The sequence below is a fragment of the Lissotriton vulgaris genome, chromosome 6, assembly GCF_964263255.1.
Source record: "Lissotriton vulgaris chromosome 6, aLisVul1.2, whole genome shotgun sequence".
NCBI lineage: Eukaryota > Metazoa > Chordata > Amphibia > Caudata > Salamandridae > Lissotriton > Lissotriton vulgaris.
In genome coordinates, this window is record NC_141694.1 from 331886629 (window position 1) to 331904459 (window position 17831).

The window sequence follows — 17831 nt, forward strand, 5'->3', positions numbered from 1 at the left end:
AAGAATTTAAAACATAACACCATGTTTGGGGGTTCTCTTTAAAAATCTGAATTAATTTCCATTCTAATTAACTCATTTTCAAACCTTAGGATAATGAAAGACTGGGTAAAAATCATAATGTTCTAATCTATACCTTGCAGTTTTCATGCAGCTCTTTGATGAAGGTTAATAGCTCACTGTTCAGTGTTAGGATTTAACTTATAAACTACAAATAGCAAAAGAATCTCAGACCAAAGCAGTAACTCATTGACCTATATACATTATATGCATTTTGTGATCTGCGTGGTACACGTTCTTTGCAGCAGGCATATTAACACATTGTGGCTACCTTACCATGAGTCAAAACTTCCAGTAGTCGGACCTCTGATCTCTCTCAATAAAGATCATTAATCACCGAAGTTAGCTTCACATTTTAATTGTTGCCTGAAAATTGCTAGAGACCAGGAATGCAGCAGCAGGTACTTTTCAAACCATAATGCTCTTACAAACATGACGCCCTCACCCGAAGTCAGCGACCTTTTTTGCTTGGTGCATGAAGATGCAAGATTCATATACATGTTTTTTTAACATTTGGTCTGATTACTATGTGAATGTAAATAACAATAAAGCATACATGCCTACTTTTCTCAATATTTCACTTCAAAACTATGCGACTGTATTTGTTTACGGGCGGTGATTTGTATAGGGTCAATGGAAAGTCCACAAGGTTGTTTCTTTAATATCTTATTTTCTGAATGTGGTTTAGCGCAAAAGTCATGAATGAGTGCATCTTTACTTGAAAGCTAAAGCGTCAAATGCACTTTTAAATAGTCACTGGTTATTCCGTTGTATTCGTTTTTATGACACGGTGCAGATTGCCTCTTGCAACTTTGATATTGCGTGTTGTTACTAGGTGGTACCAGTGTTCTCAACCTTGGAAGGATTATAGGTTGAGGTGCCCTTGTCTGGATAAAACATCTGGCCTCTTGCTTAAGGAAATCTGCGCTTTGAGAGCTCAACCCACTGAGCTACTTTACCAACTTTTACTACAGCTTGTTTTTAGCTACAGTGCTTGTATCTTTATTTTAACATCCTTCACTTCCTTGATTATTTTTTCCACACCTCAGTGCCTTAGTGTGGCATTCTCTCTGCCCGCCAAAGGCTGTTTCTCCTCTAATGAGTAGTACCAAAGACTCATGCATGCCCTTATAAGGGTTGTTATTAATGCGTAATCACGTCAGCAGGAAAGCATGGGTTGCACTCGCTTTCCAGACTTTGATGTACGTGAGTACGATTCCCTGTGTCTAAATCCTTGTGTGTCTTTGAGTATTTCTAGTCCACGCACATTTTTTAAAATGGTTCTCCGCTGTGCAGAAGTGCCCCCACCTCATCCATCATGGTGATATTTTTATGAGCTAAAATATGAGCGAGAGTTATGTAATGAATGTGCATTTTAATCTGTTCATACTGCTACGCAGCCCGTTCATTCCCAAGCTCACGGTTTGTCCCCCTCGCTGTCCGTAGTTTGCAGAAGTTATTTTGACAGATTGTGTGCTCAGTAGCACAAGGAACGAGATCCGGCCGGACGCTTTCAGGCATAAAAGCAGCGAAGCCAGAAGCGTTCACCTTTTGCCGGAGCTATAACTGCTGCGGCTCGTGCAGGGCTCTACTCTGGGGAACTTTCTTAGTTTTGCCTTTGAAACGGTCAGGTTATGTCCAGTTTAATTAAAACTCAGAAATCTGCGGCCTACATGCAGTATGTTTTGTCAGAGTGCTCGAAATGGTGGTCTGTCTATATAAGCATTGGCAAAGACAATAGGTCTAGCCTATACAAGATCTGTTTGCTTTGTCAACATTTTTAACCATGTTGGTATAGCAGCGTGGTTTCTTTGTAACATGGCTGAAAGTAAAAAATAAATTAAAAAGAAAGGCTATGACGTGCCAAAGGTTGACTGCGTGATGCCGCATTCATTTTCTTTATTTTCAGCCCTGATGGACAGCTACCGCACTGCTGTGCAACAGGGTTAAAAAAAACATTGACAAAGACAATTGATGTATTTTAGGCGAGACCTATTGGCATTGCCAATGCTTGTTTTAAATTCCTTTTGTGTCAGACCCCACTTCAGATTCCAACACCCTCCATTCTCATTGGTTATTGTGGTGAGAGGGAAGGGACGTGGGCAGGGGGGGGGGGTGAAATTGACACTCCCACACCCACATAGTCCTCCCAGTCTCTCCCTCCCCCCCCCATGAAGGGGCTGGGCTCCCTTAACTTTCCTGTGCTGTTTGTGCCAGTGGGTGTGTCTCCAATTTAGGTGTCATGAGTAGCATGCTCCCAGCTGACTTAGTGGTGACCCAGGCCTAAACCGAAAGTAGGTAATGACTTAATACTTTATATTTTAGGAGGAGCCTGGCTATGGGTGATGGCATCTCAGAGAGATTGTCTTCCACCGATCATGCAGTTAGTGTACCACTTCTCATCCAAAAAGCAAAGATACAAGCACAGACCTGATCATGACACCAAGAAAGTGGTCAACTATAGCAAAGCACAGAAAGTAATCACTTGTGGAAGGCAGTGAAACTCAACATTTATAACGGTAATGATAATCTGGCCATGACAGCCTCCTAGGGTCTAACCACGGTGTGAGAAAACTGCATGAAACAATTCTAAAGATATTTTATTGGCCCTTCATACATGTAAATAAATGAAAACACAGCCACAGCTTTCAGATGGTGAAGAATGTGGGACCAAAACATACTCTGCCATCAAATCCAATCTCTACCCATCATAGATATCCCATTTGAGCAGCAGGTATTAGATTTAACCAGAACATTGGATCCCTCTCATAGGGTTTGCAAATTCATTCAATCAGCCGTGGATTATGCCACCTGATTCCTGAAGACCATCCCATTAAGGTCTGCAACTACTGAAACGGCTATTGCTGTCCTGGTTCTGATCTTCACTCATTTGAAAGTTTTGCAAGGAAATACTGACCACCCAGGTTCTGGCTTTACATCTGAGTTAATGCAGGATGTCTGGAAATTGTTGAGGATGCTGCCAGTAAGCAGACAGGGTTTGATTGAACCTTTAAACCATCTAGTCTCAAACCTAGGTTGCTGAAATTAGTAGCAACAGAGGGTAACACATTGGAAAAAGTCTTACCTTGAATTATTTTCTCTGTTTAGCAAGTACATGTATTTTCAACAGATTTAAGCCCCCTCTAGGTGTTAAGCTGATATTTCCTGAATGCCTTAGATGTGCTACTTGAGTAGTGGGAAGCCTAACTGAAACATCTCAAAACTCTCTATTCCTTTATATTGAGCGCTAATCTCACACAAAAATTGTGCGCGAAATAGTCCAGGAAACCTCTCCTGGTGTAAGAAACAGCAGAAAGAATACTATGACCTCCATATACAGCTATGGTGCTCAAAGGTCTAGTGATAAGCCATTGTCTTGATGCATATATCTATAAATAAGTTTGTGACTTAATGGGATGATCCTTACACCAGTACCAAGATTATAGGTCATCTCAGCAATTGATTGATACAGAAAACCACACGTCATGCATCATATTAAGCATCTGCAAAAAATGGATCAAGCCCATCACTCGAGTCAACCATATTGATTCCTCCCATCTCAGGCAATCTGATGTATAGCTATCCAAAAAGGACTTTACCCCCCAAGAGTAGAGACCAAAGCCTTGTTTTTCTAATTTAGTTATTTCTTCTCACCCAATTCTATTTGGAGGTGGATATTTATTAAAACATCATTACCCCCAAAAGGGTTTTTATTTGCAGAAGCACCACCCACATACTGCATAAAACTTATGTTCTTTGAGTCTTATATAAGAACAATTTGATTTTCCATTCTTGAAAAGGTCGCAAGATGGATAAGTCAGCTAGAGGCAAAACGTGTTCGCTATATAGATAATGATCCATCCTAAACTTCACAGGCCCTTATTAATTATTTTTTGCAGATATACTATTGATGATCAATAAATATACAAACTGGAAATATGAACAAAGATCTGGAGCTCAATTCAATGAAAAATCACTTCGTTATGTCACTAATCAAGTGTGTGCTCTTCTTGCTCGTTACAAGGGGCAAACCCGGCTGCGACCGCAATATACTTCTACAGTAAAATAAACTGTTAAATGATCCTATATCCTCCAGGTACCTTTTCCCACAAATAGGTCAGACGCTGCTATCTTCTGCAAGAAAGCAGAAAATGCAGCAAGAAGTGGAAAATTCGTTCAGGAACTCTACTATAAAGAATTCTGCCATTGCATGGATCTCTATAATTATCCGGATACTGAGGAATGATGAAAGTATCCAGTTCTGCATCTGTATTTGCTGTTCCTGCTTTCACACCTGCACACCCTCTGTCACACTTCGGACACCAGTTGAAATGCTCTAAATGTAGTTAACCACCAACTGCAAACTCTCAACCACAGTACACTTTGTCTTTGAAGCGTGGAGCCTTCTCCTTCTCTTAATTCTATTTTAATGGTTTTACAAGCTCCCACTACATCATGAATATAATGACCTCTACTCACAACCATGTATACTTCCCATTTGACTGCTAGAGAAGAGTTAATCTCGCAATTGTCTTTAATAAAGTAGTCACAAATGTTCAGTCTCAGCATATTGCAGAATACCAAGTCCGATAGCAGCGGACAGTAAGTACTAAAGGCACCAGGTCAGAATTGGATGGGAACTCTTCCTCAGTTAAATCCAATTAGCATTAGGTTATGGTCGGATATACTTCAACCCTGGTAGTCTGCCTGGGTGACCAGCAGGGCAGATAGACTCTGAACGGATCCAAATTAGGCGAACATAGATCATATGGAGGTGAGTAGAATGATTTTAAGCCCAGAGTTACGTAGCCTCCTTTTGTCAACCAATGACCAGGGTTTTAACCAGCGAGATAGACCTTTGGTATGGTCATGGGTGCCTGAAGAAGGGAAGGATAGGATCTATGAAGCCTAACATCCTGGACTCGGTTGAAGTCACAATCATAGGATACAAGGTATTCCAACCCGTTGGGCATGTTACTGTAATAAATCTGTTTAGAAAAGCGACCTGTTCCGAAATTGGAGCATAGATGTTCTGCAGTATAATTGGGTTATCGCCCAGCCATCCCTCCACCAAAACGTATTTACTCCTCTTGTCCAGTGCTGTGGTGCACGACTGAAAAGGAACTCTAACTTTTATCTAAATTATGGCCCCAGCAACCATAAGCAGATTCATTAGTGGGAAAAACATCCCTATCCAGATCTTTTGGACTCTTCTCGCTTCTGTTGCAGTTTTATAGGATACTTGAAGGAGAGCAGTGTGTACCCCTCTGCATTTCATATGAGAGTATATTGCTTAACTTTTGCTCACTATATGCATACCTCTGATACTCCATATGAGAATGGTGAAGTTAGCCGGTTGCATCATGTTTGTATTGAGTGAAAAGGTTTATCCTATGGGGCAACCCTGCCTGCTCTACTATGTGTTCCTGATGTAGGAGTTGCTGCCTTGATTAAAGAAAATAGTGTGACCAAAGAGACCTACCAGTCTCAGTCTGTGAAAATAATAATACAATCTTCAATACATAGGGCAGGGGGAAATGCCTCCGTCTAAAGAGTTTAGTCAACCTAGTCAACATAGTGTGGGGATGTGAGGTTAACCAGCCTTAGAGTTAGGCTTCGTCTAGCATCACAAATAGATTGCTGGCCGGGGTCAGGTACCCCAGAGCATTAGTACATGAAAGAAGGTGCCAGATTCAGTTTAATCAGTACAAGGAGATGGTCGGTAATGGGGGGGCCAGGCAGTGTGTGCACCAGAGGGCAACCAGTTGTGGATGTGTAATTTACCTAGATAAATGATACAGTAGATGTCCCAGGCAGTAGTAACAAATGTATCCCTAAAACTAATCATCTACGGTTTGTGGAATCAAAACTGGAAGGGACCCAGAGCCTTGTGGAGAAGTCTGAGATAAGGAGCTTCACTAGAGGAAACAGTCTGTCCTGAATCTGTGACCACTGTTTTTAATCCAAGGCTCCATGCCAAAAGCTGAACATTGGTCATCTTGAGCTTGCTCCTTGGACAGTGTTGCAATGTCATTTTGATGCATTTTGGACCTCTTCCAAGATCTTTTGCATGGGCGATTTTGTGTTTGTCATTCCCATTTACCTGGGGGCGTCTTTCTGAACTGCAGTTCTCTGCTGCTCTGCCCAGTCATAGGCTGCTGCCAGGTCTATAAAGAAATATGAGTCATGACCAGATATGATCCTGAGCTTTGCAGGGAATAGCAGGGACAATTTCAGGTCAGTGCCTCTGGGTTTTCGCTTTACTCTACCGAACGACCCTTCAGATGTTGCACTGCCAGAGAGTGCTGTCTGGGAAGACAAGGAGCCGGTTGTAGTCTATTTCGAGGTGGGAAGTCCGCTGGACGCCCCCATGACGATATTCAAGGGTCTTGAAATGCAGGAGCTTGGCAACTATCGGTCTAGGATAGAGCCTCCGTGCAGGTATTCTGTGACCCTTCTCCATTGAGAGAAAAAAGGGGATAAGTTGTGTGGGTGGCCACAAAGCTTTTAATCAAGATCTCCAGGAAGCCTGTGGTCTTGCCCATCTGAACCTTCTGGTAAACACTCAATTCTGATGTTGCTGCGCTAGGCACTGCCCTCAACATCTTTAGCCTTGTCCTTCTGAAGGGGCCCTTGATCTGTCAGTTCATGTGTTTGCTGTTGCAATTCAGATGGTTGTAGTTGCAGTTCTTGTAGCATATGCACCAACTGTAATATCCTGTCCAGCAGTTTCTTGTTATTGGCCTGTAGCAGAGCTGCACCTAGCACCATGGTGTCTATTTTGGTTTTGAGGGGTGTCTTGGTTGTAAGAAATTGGGTTGTAGGTTGACTAAGGTATAACTTATGAACGCACCATTTCTGAAAAGGAAACAGTCTACACACGAACATGGTGAAGTACCAAAAATAATTTACAACCCACCTAGAGCTATACTTACAGATAGACCAATACCAATTACCAATAATCAGTCAGTTGGCAGTGTAGAAGGTCCAATTGTTTATTATAACCAACAAACTCTTCCAGAGGAGCTCCTTGCGACCTAACCCCACGAGGTCCACCAAGAAGACTGCTGGCACATTGTCAGGACATCAGATATATACTGTTACATTTCGAAAAGCGTTACCTAAGATGGAAAAATACAAGTTGGTACAGGTTGGTGCAGGGGAAAGACCATATATGAGAAACAAAACGTTCTTGGTTTAGCTCATCTCATTCTAGCAAGGTCGTGAGGGTGACTCCCTTTTGCTAACTCCGAGAGAGTCCGCACAGCGCCCCTCGGAATGTGCTTATCCAGCCTCCCCCTTCTACCTACAACCTTGACAGGCCTAATGTACAGAAGCAGCAGTTTGCAACAGTTGGGCTATTTCTCAAGGGAACGGCTTGGGCAAAATGCAACGATAGGTTTTACTAATGCGGTGAGCGAACGAGGCCACAAAATGGTGTCGGTCGAGTCAAGCAGTGCTGTCTATGATTTAGATACAAAAACGTGTAATATGGTGTATGCTTATTCCTAAATTATTACATCATATGTGCGTATTATTGTTTGCGTCTCTTTGTTAGTCTACTAGATGCATCACGCTAATTATTAAAAGCAACTATATGTTTCGCTAGGCCCAAATTGAATTCTGGTTCCTCAGTGGTATGAGATAAAGAGCATAGTTTATTTGCCCAAGGCTCAAGCGTGAACACACAGTTGACCAAACTGTCAAAGTTTTTTGCCTCATTGGATTGCATTATTCCCTTTATAGTTGAGATCATAAATTGAATACATTGTGAAGGCTGAGTCACACAGTGCATGCAGTTGCAGGGTCACCCTTATCAAAGATGGACAACATCGGTTTCGATAGTTACGTGTCTTAGAAGGAAATTTGTGGCCTGCGGCAAATTTCTTTTCTTATTTTCCAAGGCCCCAATCAGGATGACCACATAATTTCTGAGATAAGGCATCTTTTCCATGCCTGCTCCTGCATTCTTGCAATCTGTGGTCACAGGGTGGGAAAAGTTTCTCCCAAAGCGATCATATTGCAAAAACCATCAATGAAAGATTGCAAAAACCATCAATGGAAGATCAGTCTAAAAATGTTTGAACCAACATAATAACATGGCTCAGTGGGCCACCAGAACCTAAATGATGTCTCTTGAACATATGTGAAGTCACAGCCTCAATCGCAAGGCCCAAGATTGGGCTACACTGGGCATGACAATCGCAAAATGCATCATCGCCAAACACTGGGGAGCACAGGATGCTCCAAAGTGTGCAGAACGGTGCAATGACATGGACTGGGTCATGGTGGCCGAAAATGCAGTATATGTAAATAGAGGGTGCCCCGAGAAGTGGGAGAGGGTATGGGGAAGGTGGAATAAATTCAGAGGAAATATTTGTACACTGCCAACAGAGGGATACTTGCTTGATGATATCCAATGATACACGGTACTAGATATTGCAGGGACCAACTGTGGCGGTGTCTTTGAAAATATACACAGCCATTAGAGAAATAAACGGTGGCGTGGGAACCTTAATTTCCGTACAAATGTATATAACTGTATGTGGGATGATGTTTTTTCAAGTCGTGCAATCAACAAAAAGAGTTTAAAAATAAAAATGTTTGAACCAAAGGTTCGTTTATATTTTATCCTTTGACAGTGCCCTAATCAAGCCTGAACTACAATCCTAGTCAGGTTAGGAAGCAGTCAAACCCTAAATTAACCCTTGCTCCCCCTCTTGTAGCTTGGTACAGAGCAGTCAGGCTTAACTTTAGAGGCAATGTGTAAAGTATTTGTGCACACTTCATTCAGTACAACAATAGAAACACAACACAAAAAGATTCCACAAAGGGTTAGGAAAATAGAGCTTAATTTAATAAATAAAACAAGACAAAAATGACAAAAATCCAATTGGTAGAAATGGAGCTATTGAATTTCACAATTTCCAAGTAAAATAGCGCTAAGAAGCAAAAATCGCTATTGGGGATATCTGGTTGTGCCAGACTGGGACAAAGCCACACGTTTAGGCTGACGGCAATAGAGTGATGACTGGCTAAAGAGACCCAGTTAGGCCCACTGAATGATGTACCTGGCAGAGTGTCGAAGGTACATCACGCAGCGAGGCGATGCATCGATTCTGAGATTTAACGATGCTGCTGTGCAAGGTCCTAATGCGTCAAGGATCTTGTCGATGAGGCTTGCAATAGGAAGTCCGGCAGCGAGGCGCAGCAGAGACAATGCGTTTGTTCCAATGAGCTCTGAAGCTGCATTGCAAAGTTTCACATCATCCTCAAGGCTGCCATCAATGAAGGATGCGAGGATCTTGCACCGGTTAAAGCTTCATGCAGCGGCGGTTCCGAAGGCGATGCGTAGGTCCCAGATGTTGGAGACTGTGGCGATGCAAACCTTTTGCGACCGGTCCTATCCACGCAAAGCAGGGATGCTGGAGTTCTGCTTACGGATACATCTAAGATAAGCAACGGTTCTGCTCATGGTTGCATCGCTCAGCATAGAAAATGTGTTGTTTCTTCTGGCAGGCTCCTTAGGCCCACTTCCAAGGGTCCTTGACTGGCATGGCACAGATGTCATAGTCCAGGTGCAGAGTTTGGAAGTTGTTTATGTCCCTGACACTGCAGATCAGGAGGCCTGCCAGCTAGCCCGTGGAGTCCTTCTGGGGTCAAGTGATGCTGGTGCGGTCCTTCTCACCCAGGCAGGAGGGCAGCAGTCCAGCAGGTCAGCACAGCAAAGCAGGAGTCCAGCAAAGCAGCAGTCCAGCAGAGTTGCAGACCTTTAGCAGCACCGTAGTCCTTCCTGCAAAAATATCCACAGGTCCAGCAGAGTACCGAAGTGGTGGTGTCAGAGGTCCAGTACTTCTACCCAGTGGTGCCTTTGAAGTGGGGAGACTTCAAAGACAGACCTTTGAAGTGCACGGAGGTCCTCCCTTCCTGCCCTGGCTCCAGACTCACTATACGGGCGTATGCAGCCCTTTGTGTGCAGACAGAACACAGCTTATTCATGTGTAAGTGAGGCTGGATCCAGCACCTTCCACCCATCATGCCAGGATGGCCCAGCAAGTCACACCTAAGCTCCCATTGTGCTTGGCTTTCTAGGGGGATACACAAAACCCACCCAAGACATGATCGGAGACAGGCAGCAGGCACCAAGCTGAAGTGAGAAAATGCCAGATTTCTAAAAGTGGCATTTTTGGAATTGCAATTTAAAATCTGACTTAGCCAGTAGTTAGGATTTTAAATTGTGATTCCAGAGACACCAGACTTGAAGGGTTTATTTCTTTCCATTTTGGAATTACGCTTATAAAATATAATAAGGTAATCCCAATGTTATCCTATGGGATAGATAGCCCTTGCTGTAGTGAAAAACAAATTTGAGAATTATTCACTACCAGGGCATGAAAAACTTAAATGTACATTTCCTGCTTTTTAAGTACATTGCACCCTGCCGTCAGTATTGTCCAGTGCCTACCTTAGTGGTGACCTTATATGTATAAAAAGGGAAGGTTTGAAGCCTGGCAAGACGTTGATTTACATGGTTGAAATGGCAGTGTCAACTGCACACACAGGTTGTGCAATGGCATACTCTCCCTTTCAAATAGTTGGGGTTGGAAACTCCCTGACCCCCATCCACCTGCTCCTGCACTAAGTAAATGTTTCTTCACAAGGGCGGACTTTCTTTTTACCCATTTTATACTCCTTACTTGGCCTAGGACGAGTTCGTAAAACTCTGCTGTTCTACGTGGAATTTTGCAAGCGACGGAGTGAGTTAGGTTGAGACGTTTGTGCAGATTTTTAGTACTAGGTGTTTGTCCGGCGCTGGGAAATCAACACAAACTGCATCATTACCAGCTCAAGAGGGCACTACTTCTTTCTGCATCTAGAATAGATGTTCTACTCAAGAGACACCTTTCTCAACTTGAACAGAAGGTTTCTCAACGGGAGTAGTCTCGACCATCGGCAACCACCCACTTTGAGAGACATTGCTAGGAGGCGGTCTAGCATTACAACTTAACATTGGGGAGCGAGAAAAAAAAAAAACTATGCTCCACAAACTCCATGTTTGGAGCAGACTTCACCTTCCAAGCCTACATTTTACTTAATCCTTTCAAGAGGACGAGTCACTGACTCACAATCTAACACAATACAGAGTCTAAAACAATTTGTGTGCAAGATCCAGTGTATTTTTTAGTCGGTTATTTAACATTTCAAAGTGAATGGAGTGTCAATGAGAAGAATCTCTCTTCGTGCAAAATCTGTTTTGGTCTTTACTGTGACTTTTCACTGATTCATAAACATGTTTGATTTCTCTATCTGCATTTGCACTTTCAAGCTTTAGTTATCAGAATAATTCTGGTGACAAAGAATAAGCCACAAAGTCTAAGTGTTGTGTCTTGCTTTTTCTAGGTATGCCTTACATTTTCTGCTTCAAAGTGGAATTTCATACTACATCATGGTTATAGTGGGAGTGGAACACATGCACAGGTAAGGCTGAATTGCATCAGATTTTGACACGATCATGCAAAATAATTAGTAGAACAAACTATTGACATAGAGAGTATCTATCATAAATTGTGCTGCATTAATGCTTTCTTCTTATGGGCTAGAAAGGCCTTTATATAATGTTGGTTTTGGTCAGAAAAGCTTCTGACATTGCACTTCTGCTTCTTGAAGAACTTTGCTTTCATTGAGGCTATGTAAAGTTGTTGAAAATGTCATTTAGGTTCAGTAGCCGAGACTTCCAGTCTCAACTGTCAACGCTTGCTAAAATAATTCTGAGAGCACATAATCACACATTTGGGATGCACATGATCTCTTGATCCATCGAGCTGCAGTATTTCATGGTTTTGAGCACGTCAAGGTTCAGTGATGCACATGCTTGACAGTATCCAGCTTGTGGTTACAAATTGGGGGGGTTTGCTAACATTGTAAGCAATGGAAGGACTTTAAGAAGTGTGGGTTGCATGTTTCAGGTAAAAACATATATCTGTAATGCCGCATATTGAACAATAACCCCAACAATGTTTAAATGTTTGAAAGTTGACATATACCACCTCTCCCACCAAATAAATGCTAGAAAAATCAACCATTGGTGAAGAACTAGCATAGAGGATCCCACAGTCAGATATGAACTAAGGTCGAAACACAGGATGGGGGGAATAATTGTTGCTGGGTTGTGGCTTGCGCCTTCTTTATGGTCCGTAGAGCAAGACCTACAAGTCAGGAAACAGGTATAGCCAGATTGACTACATCCTACATCCTCGTCGCCAGATTGACTACATCCTCGTCAATGCTAAAGCCGTTTCAACTACAAGCTGACACAGGGTTAAAGCTGCCGCTACACTGAGGTAAATTGCTCCTGTTTTCCTGAAAGGCAAACAGAAGTTCGGTCGCCAGCTGCTCAGCACTATTCTTTTAGTGTATATGTTAAAGGCATTAGCAGCAACCATCAAGGTACCCGACTTTAGAGGTGCATTGAGGTAAGGGACTTGCAGAATATTTAAAACCATTTTCTAAGACGGGACACCTCCTTCGGAGGTAGCTGCGCGCTCTATAAGCTCCATAAATAAATAAATAAATAAGATCTCCGCTACATCTGGGACCTGGCATCCCTCAGGGGTCCATTCTAAGCCATTTGTTTTTCAACATATATCTTAAACCCCTTGTCGACCTAGTTGAACAATCAGGTCTTACGCTTATGAACTACACCGACGACTCCCAAATCATCTTTTCCCTCTCTGAATCGTGTCCCCACTCCCCTTCGCTACTTAAGGAAGGACTCTTAAAAATCCTGAACTGGATGACAAAAAACCAGTTAAAACTAAACTGCGACAAGACCGAAATACTGATCCTGGGAAAAGATCAAGATCTCTGGAATCCCGGACATTGGCCCGACCAGATGGGCACTTTTCCTACCCCGGTGACCCACGCCCGCAATTTGGGTTTTATACTGGACAACTCCCTATCTATGAACAAACAGGCAAGTAAAGTAACCGGCCTATGCCTTACCATAGTTAAATGGTTGAGGAAGATCCTCTGGATGTTGCCTGTATCAACGCAAAAGACCGTAGTCAATGCCCTCATCACATCAAGGCTTGAATACGGCAACATTCTGTACTTGGGTGCAAACAAATCTGTGATCGGACGACTGCAGTTAGTGCAAAACGCTGCGGTCCGGTTACTTTGCAATATTCCGAAGCATTCCGGAGTCTCGAACCATTGTCGGAATCTTCATTGGCTCAGGATCGAAAGCAGAATCCGCTTTAAAGCCCTGAACTACTTGTTCAAAATTAAAGCGGGTACTGCGCCTAAATATCTTCAAACTCTTGCCTACCTCTATGCTCCTAAGAGAAACCTTCGGTCGCAGACGGCAGCCTGTTTCTGCGTACCAAGGTTCAAACGAACAAGAATAGGCGGCAGATCCTTTGCCTACTTAGGACCCTCCCTTTGGAACACGCTCCCCTCCTGCATCAGAAAGGAAGAAAATTACTTCAGGTTCAGAAAGCTTGTTAAGACCTGGCTGTTTGAACAATAAACACTCAACAGCCATCTCCCTCGCTACCTGTCCTCAAACTAGCTGTGTCTAGGCGCCGGGAAACCCTTTTTGGGTAGCTGTTGCGCCCTATAAATTGATAAAATAAATAAATGTACTATTGTATTTGGAACTTGCAATTAAACCAATAGCTATGCTATTACCCTCTGCACCTTCACATGTTAGGTCAGGATACATATGAATTCCCAGGCTGGAGCGTACCTCAGTCGATGACTGGTGTGGCATCCTACGACGTAGATACTGCAAGTCGACATGTCACAGGTAAAGAACACTCTTGGAGCTGGGATTCAGTCAGTTTTGCAGCAACCCACCATTAATTACATCCAACACAGCTGACTCGTCTAAAGAGGATTTTTGGTAAACCGAGCATAGGAAAGCTTTTCATATATCCTGATATGACTCCTTGATATGAATCTATTTTTAAAGGGAGTATGGTTTTTTAATCCAAACCAAACCACCAGAGGCACAACACGCTTTGTAGGTCAAGTTCAGGCTGGGAACTCTTCCAATGAGAGCCTAAAGTGCTAAGTGGCATAAGAGCAACTCTAGCAGTAGCTCTTGTGACTCCACTGTGGGTAGGGTGGTGGGGACTTCTTTTTGAGATTTTATGCATTTTTGCACAAAGGTGTTGGTTGCCTGTAGAAAGTAGTTATTCCCAGGACTCAAGCCATATAATGTCATGTACTTCACTGACACACTGAAGCTTTGTTATAGGATCAACCCCCAACATATTACATTGTAGCACTGTATATCTGGTCCGCATGGTTAACCACTCGTAGGGGCAAGCGAAAATTGGTGGGTCTCTTTTAATGAAGGTGTTATTCTGCTGGCTTGTTGATCATTGTTTTATTTTTAGCAAGGAATGTACGGATGCTTACAGTGTATATTAGGAGTACAGGATAAAACGTCCAATTGATAACATAGGAACTCTACTGATAGTTTGACTGTTCTTTTTAACATTTTGTTTTATTGCTATTTTACCTGATAGATAAAAAATACTGTTTTAAAATTTGAAATGTTTTTATTGTTTAAATTGTTTAAATGTAATAGTTTCTCATTGTTATGGCATATGCTGCTAAAAATATAGTTTGATTTTGTCTAGAAAACATTTACTTAATCTAAATAGTACCTGGAGTTCCTCTATACATGACAAAGGGATGTTGGCTTTAATTTTGTTGTAAGCAAACTTGCTGATTTTACATTAGTACATATATTTTGCTTTTGTCGTCCTTATGTGGCCCGAGGCAAGGTGTGATCTGAGTTTCTTAAAGTTCATGCTCTGTTGAGAAGCAGAAGTTACATTTTACAGTACGGTGTATGCAACATGGTTGTAGTTTGCAGAAACGATGGCGTTAAGGCAGCGGCGCGTAACGTTGGTGAAGAGTAATTTCTTGTCTGTTCTGTACGGACAGGGAAATGCTTTCTCGGGTGTTTAAGTGTTCATTAATAGCACTGCACGTGTGATTGATGTGGGATCCCCGTTGCTTCACTGATTTTACACGCGTTTCTAAGGTTACACATTAGGTTGCCAAGTTCAAAACAATAGGGGAGAGGAAAAACTGCTGTCTCCCGACTGTAAACTTGCCCAGACACATTTCCAATTGAAGCTCCTCTATTTTACATGAATAATATTCGACTTCTGATTCATTTCTTAAAACAGGTCTTAGAATTGTATATAATGAAGAGATTAACTGTTTTATACATTTCTTAGAGCTATATTAGAAATCCCCAGGTCTTATTGCGATAATGTGCTGGTGCAAGTGGGCCGTATTACAATAAAGGCCCCGAGGGCGCAAGGAGCTTTTGCACCTTCTTTGTGCGCCCCCAGGGCACTTTGGTATTACAGAATGGGGCGCAGATGCTTGTGCCTCCCCTGCAGAAATATCAATAGTGTTGGTTGACTTAAAGCGCCAGCGCTTCCTTCAGGGTGTATTTCCCTCATTTGCATAGGGGCCTGCCCTATGCACATGAGGGAATTCCTTTACTTCTCTGCCCGCACCATATTACAGACACGGGCGCAGAGGCAAAAAAGCTTTCAGGGGCACATGCACAGTGCACCACCTTCTAGGTGGCGCACTGTGAGTGCGCCCTCTGGAGGGGAGAAAGGGGGTCCTATGGGCCCCCAGACATCACTTTGAAGGCGGGTGCAGACTGCACCCGCCTAAAAGGGGATCAGTGCAGGCAAGTTGCCACCTGCACTGTGAAAACACGGAGCAGGTGCCAGCTTCGTGTTTTCACATGAATGTGCTAAGGGCAGCCGGAGTTCCTGGCTACCCTGGGGGTAGCACATACATCGTAATTAAGCACATTGTCATTGTTTGCGCCCGGTTCACCTTTTAAATGGTGCGCACAGCGCAATGACAATGCGGTAATATGACCACTGGTGCGTAGCAGAGGTGCGCCCATAGTCATGCCACAAGCAGGAGACTGCTAATGGTGGGACACAAGTTGACCTCATCAGAATCTGCCAGTGGCTGGGGCTGCATCATATCAGCGTGAATACATTACCCACCCGCTCCTAAGCAAAAGCAGGAGCGGCAGAAACTTGTAAGCAGACGTGAACCAAAACTGAACTATTGCATGGCTTTCTTTCCCCTTGGTGAGGTGTGTACATTTTGGGCACCGGGATGGCAGGAGGGGGAACCAGCCTACTGTTGGTCCTGGACCTTTCTGCCCTATACTGAGTGGCCGGGATCTAATGAATTCTTGGAGATCCCACCTGGCTACAGGTACTCTGGCCGGGATGGTGTGTGATGCGGTTTCCTGGTAGAGTACATTGGTCTGTTTGTTTTGGCTCAACCTTCTGTTGAGCTTCTGTAGGCAGAGGGAAAGCTTGCATTCTTAGTTACAATCTGATCTGTGTTCCCTGCACCCTTTAGGGAATGTGTACTGTTAGCGCCTGAGCAGGCCCTTGCGGGGGTATAGTGTTAATGAATGTCTATAAGACATGTTGTGATGGTATTTCATCGGGGACTGACGTACCTTTTTTAACCCCTTCCCTGCTGGCCCGTTTCCGCCGCTGTGCGGTAAACAAATGAACAGGGGCGGGCCATGACGAACCCCAGCCGTCATCAGCACACGAGCACCGTAGTGCATGACGGCTGGGGTTCGTCATCAGCATGGAAGGGGTTAATGTATCTTTAAAGAATCAACAGTTTTTATCTTAACTAGATTCTTTGTTTCTAAGTCGTACATAACATGAATGGGTTTTTTTCCTCGTGCAAAGGCTAAGATATTGAGAGCTACGTCTGGATGAACCACACAGCGGTGTATGCCTCTCTACCTGACCTTTAATGATGCTGGTTTTAGGGGGAGGGCCGGCTGAGACTTGACTTGCACGTTGTAGGAGCACTAGACTGCACCTTGAATTACCTATACTATGGGGACGGTAATTACTGGGTTACATTACCGCACCGCCATGAGGTTTGATTGAATTCATGTAATGCGGAATTATTCCTGTTTGCACCGATTATCTCAGGTTCTCTGTTTTTTCTGGGCAGTCAAATTGGTTCCTTAATTACACAAAGTTGGAGGCTTTTCCTGTGCGCCTGGTTGTTTCTTTTGTATCTGACTTGCGTGACACTTGTGACAAGGAACTTGGCACTTTCCTCTGTGCACGTTTTGAATGTTTCTGAACCATATTTCACCTAGATTTATTAGTCTTTGTGTTCCTTTAACAGGTGTCAGGATCACACGTTTGAAGGACACTTATTGTCAGCCCTAATTTGTGATTTATGAATGCTCTTAGTGGGGGATTTGGGTGTAGTCTGGCTAGATCCACAATTGAATTTGATTGGGTTCCCTTTAAAGTTTGGTGATGGCACCCATAAACGTTCATTAAAGCATGTCACTGCGCAGATATACAAATGGCTAGAACAGAAAGCTTTTGCTTGGTTGAATAAATATACATATATAAAAATTGAAATGATACAACACTAACAATATTAGTAACTCTCACTGTGTTTAATTGAACATAAGTAGCTCTCAGTACAGTAAAGGTTGGAGACCCCTAGGTTAGACCAAGTATGGGTAAAGGGGCAGATATGAGGCACCTGCCTTGCACGAAAGGACAGCGGCTGCAAAGACTTCGGTAACGCCTTTGAGTTTCCTGGTTCTCTAACTTAATTCATTGTGTTTAGTCTTTTGTGTTTCCATTTTCAGTGCACTTAAATATTGCTCACTTAGCAAATAAACACCATACTTTGATCTCTGTGTTCATCGGCTTTGA

General features: G+C 43.1%; 1 protein-coding gene across 1 annotated transcript in view; it reads left to right on the forward strand.

The window, feature by feature from the left end:
- MBOAT2 (membrane bound glycerophospholipid O-acyltransferase 2) overlaps nucleotides 1-17831 on the forward strand; it is a 970645-nt gene that overhangs the window by 371082 nt on the left and 581732 nt on the right. The window contains exon 3 of the mRNA XM_086926366.1: nucleotides 11458-11535. Within this exon, the coding sequence (XP_086782492.1) occupies nucleotides 11458-11535 (78 nt within the window). The remainder of the gene's footprint in view (nucleotides 1-11457; nucleotides 11536-17831) is intronic.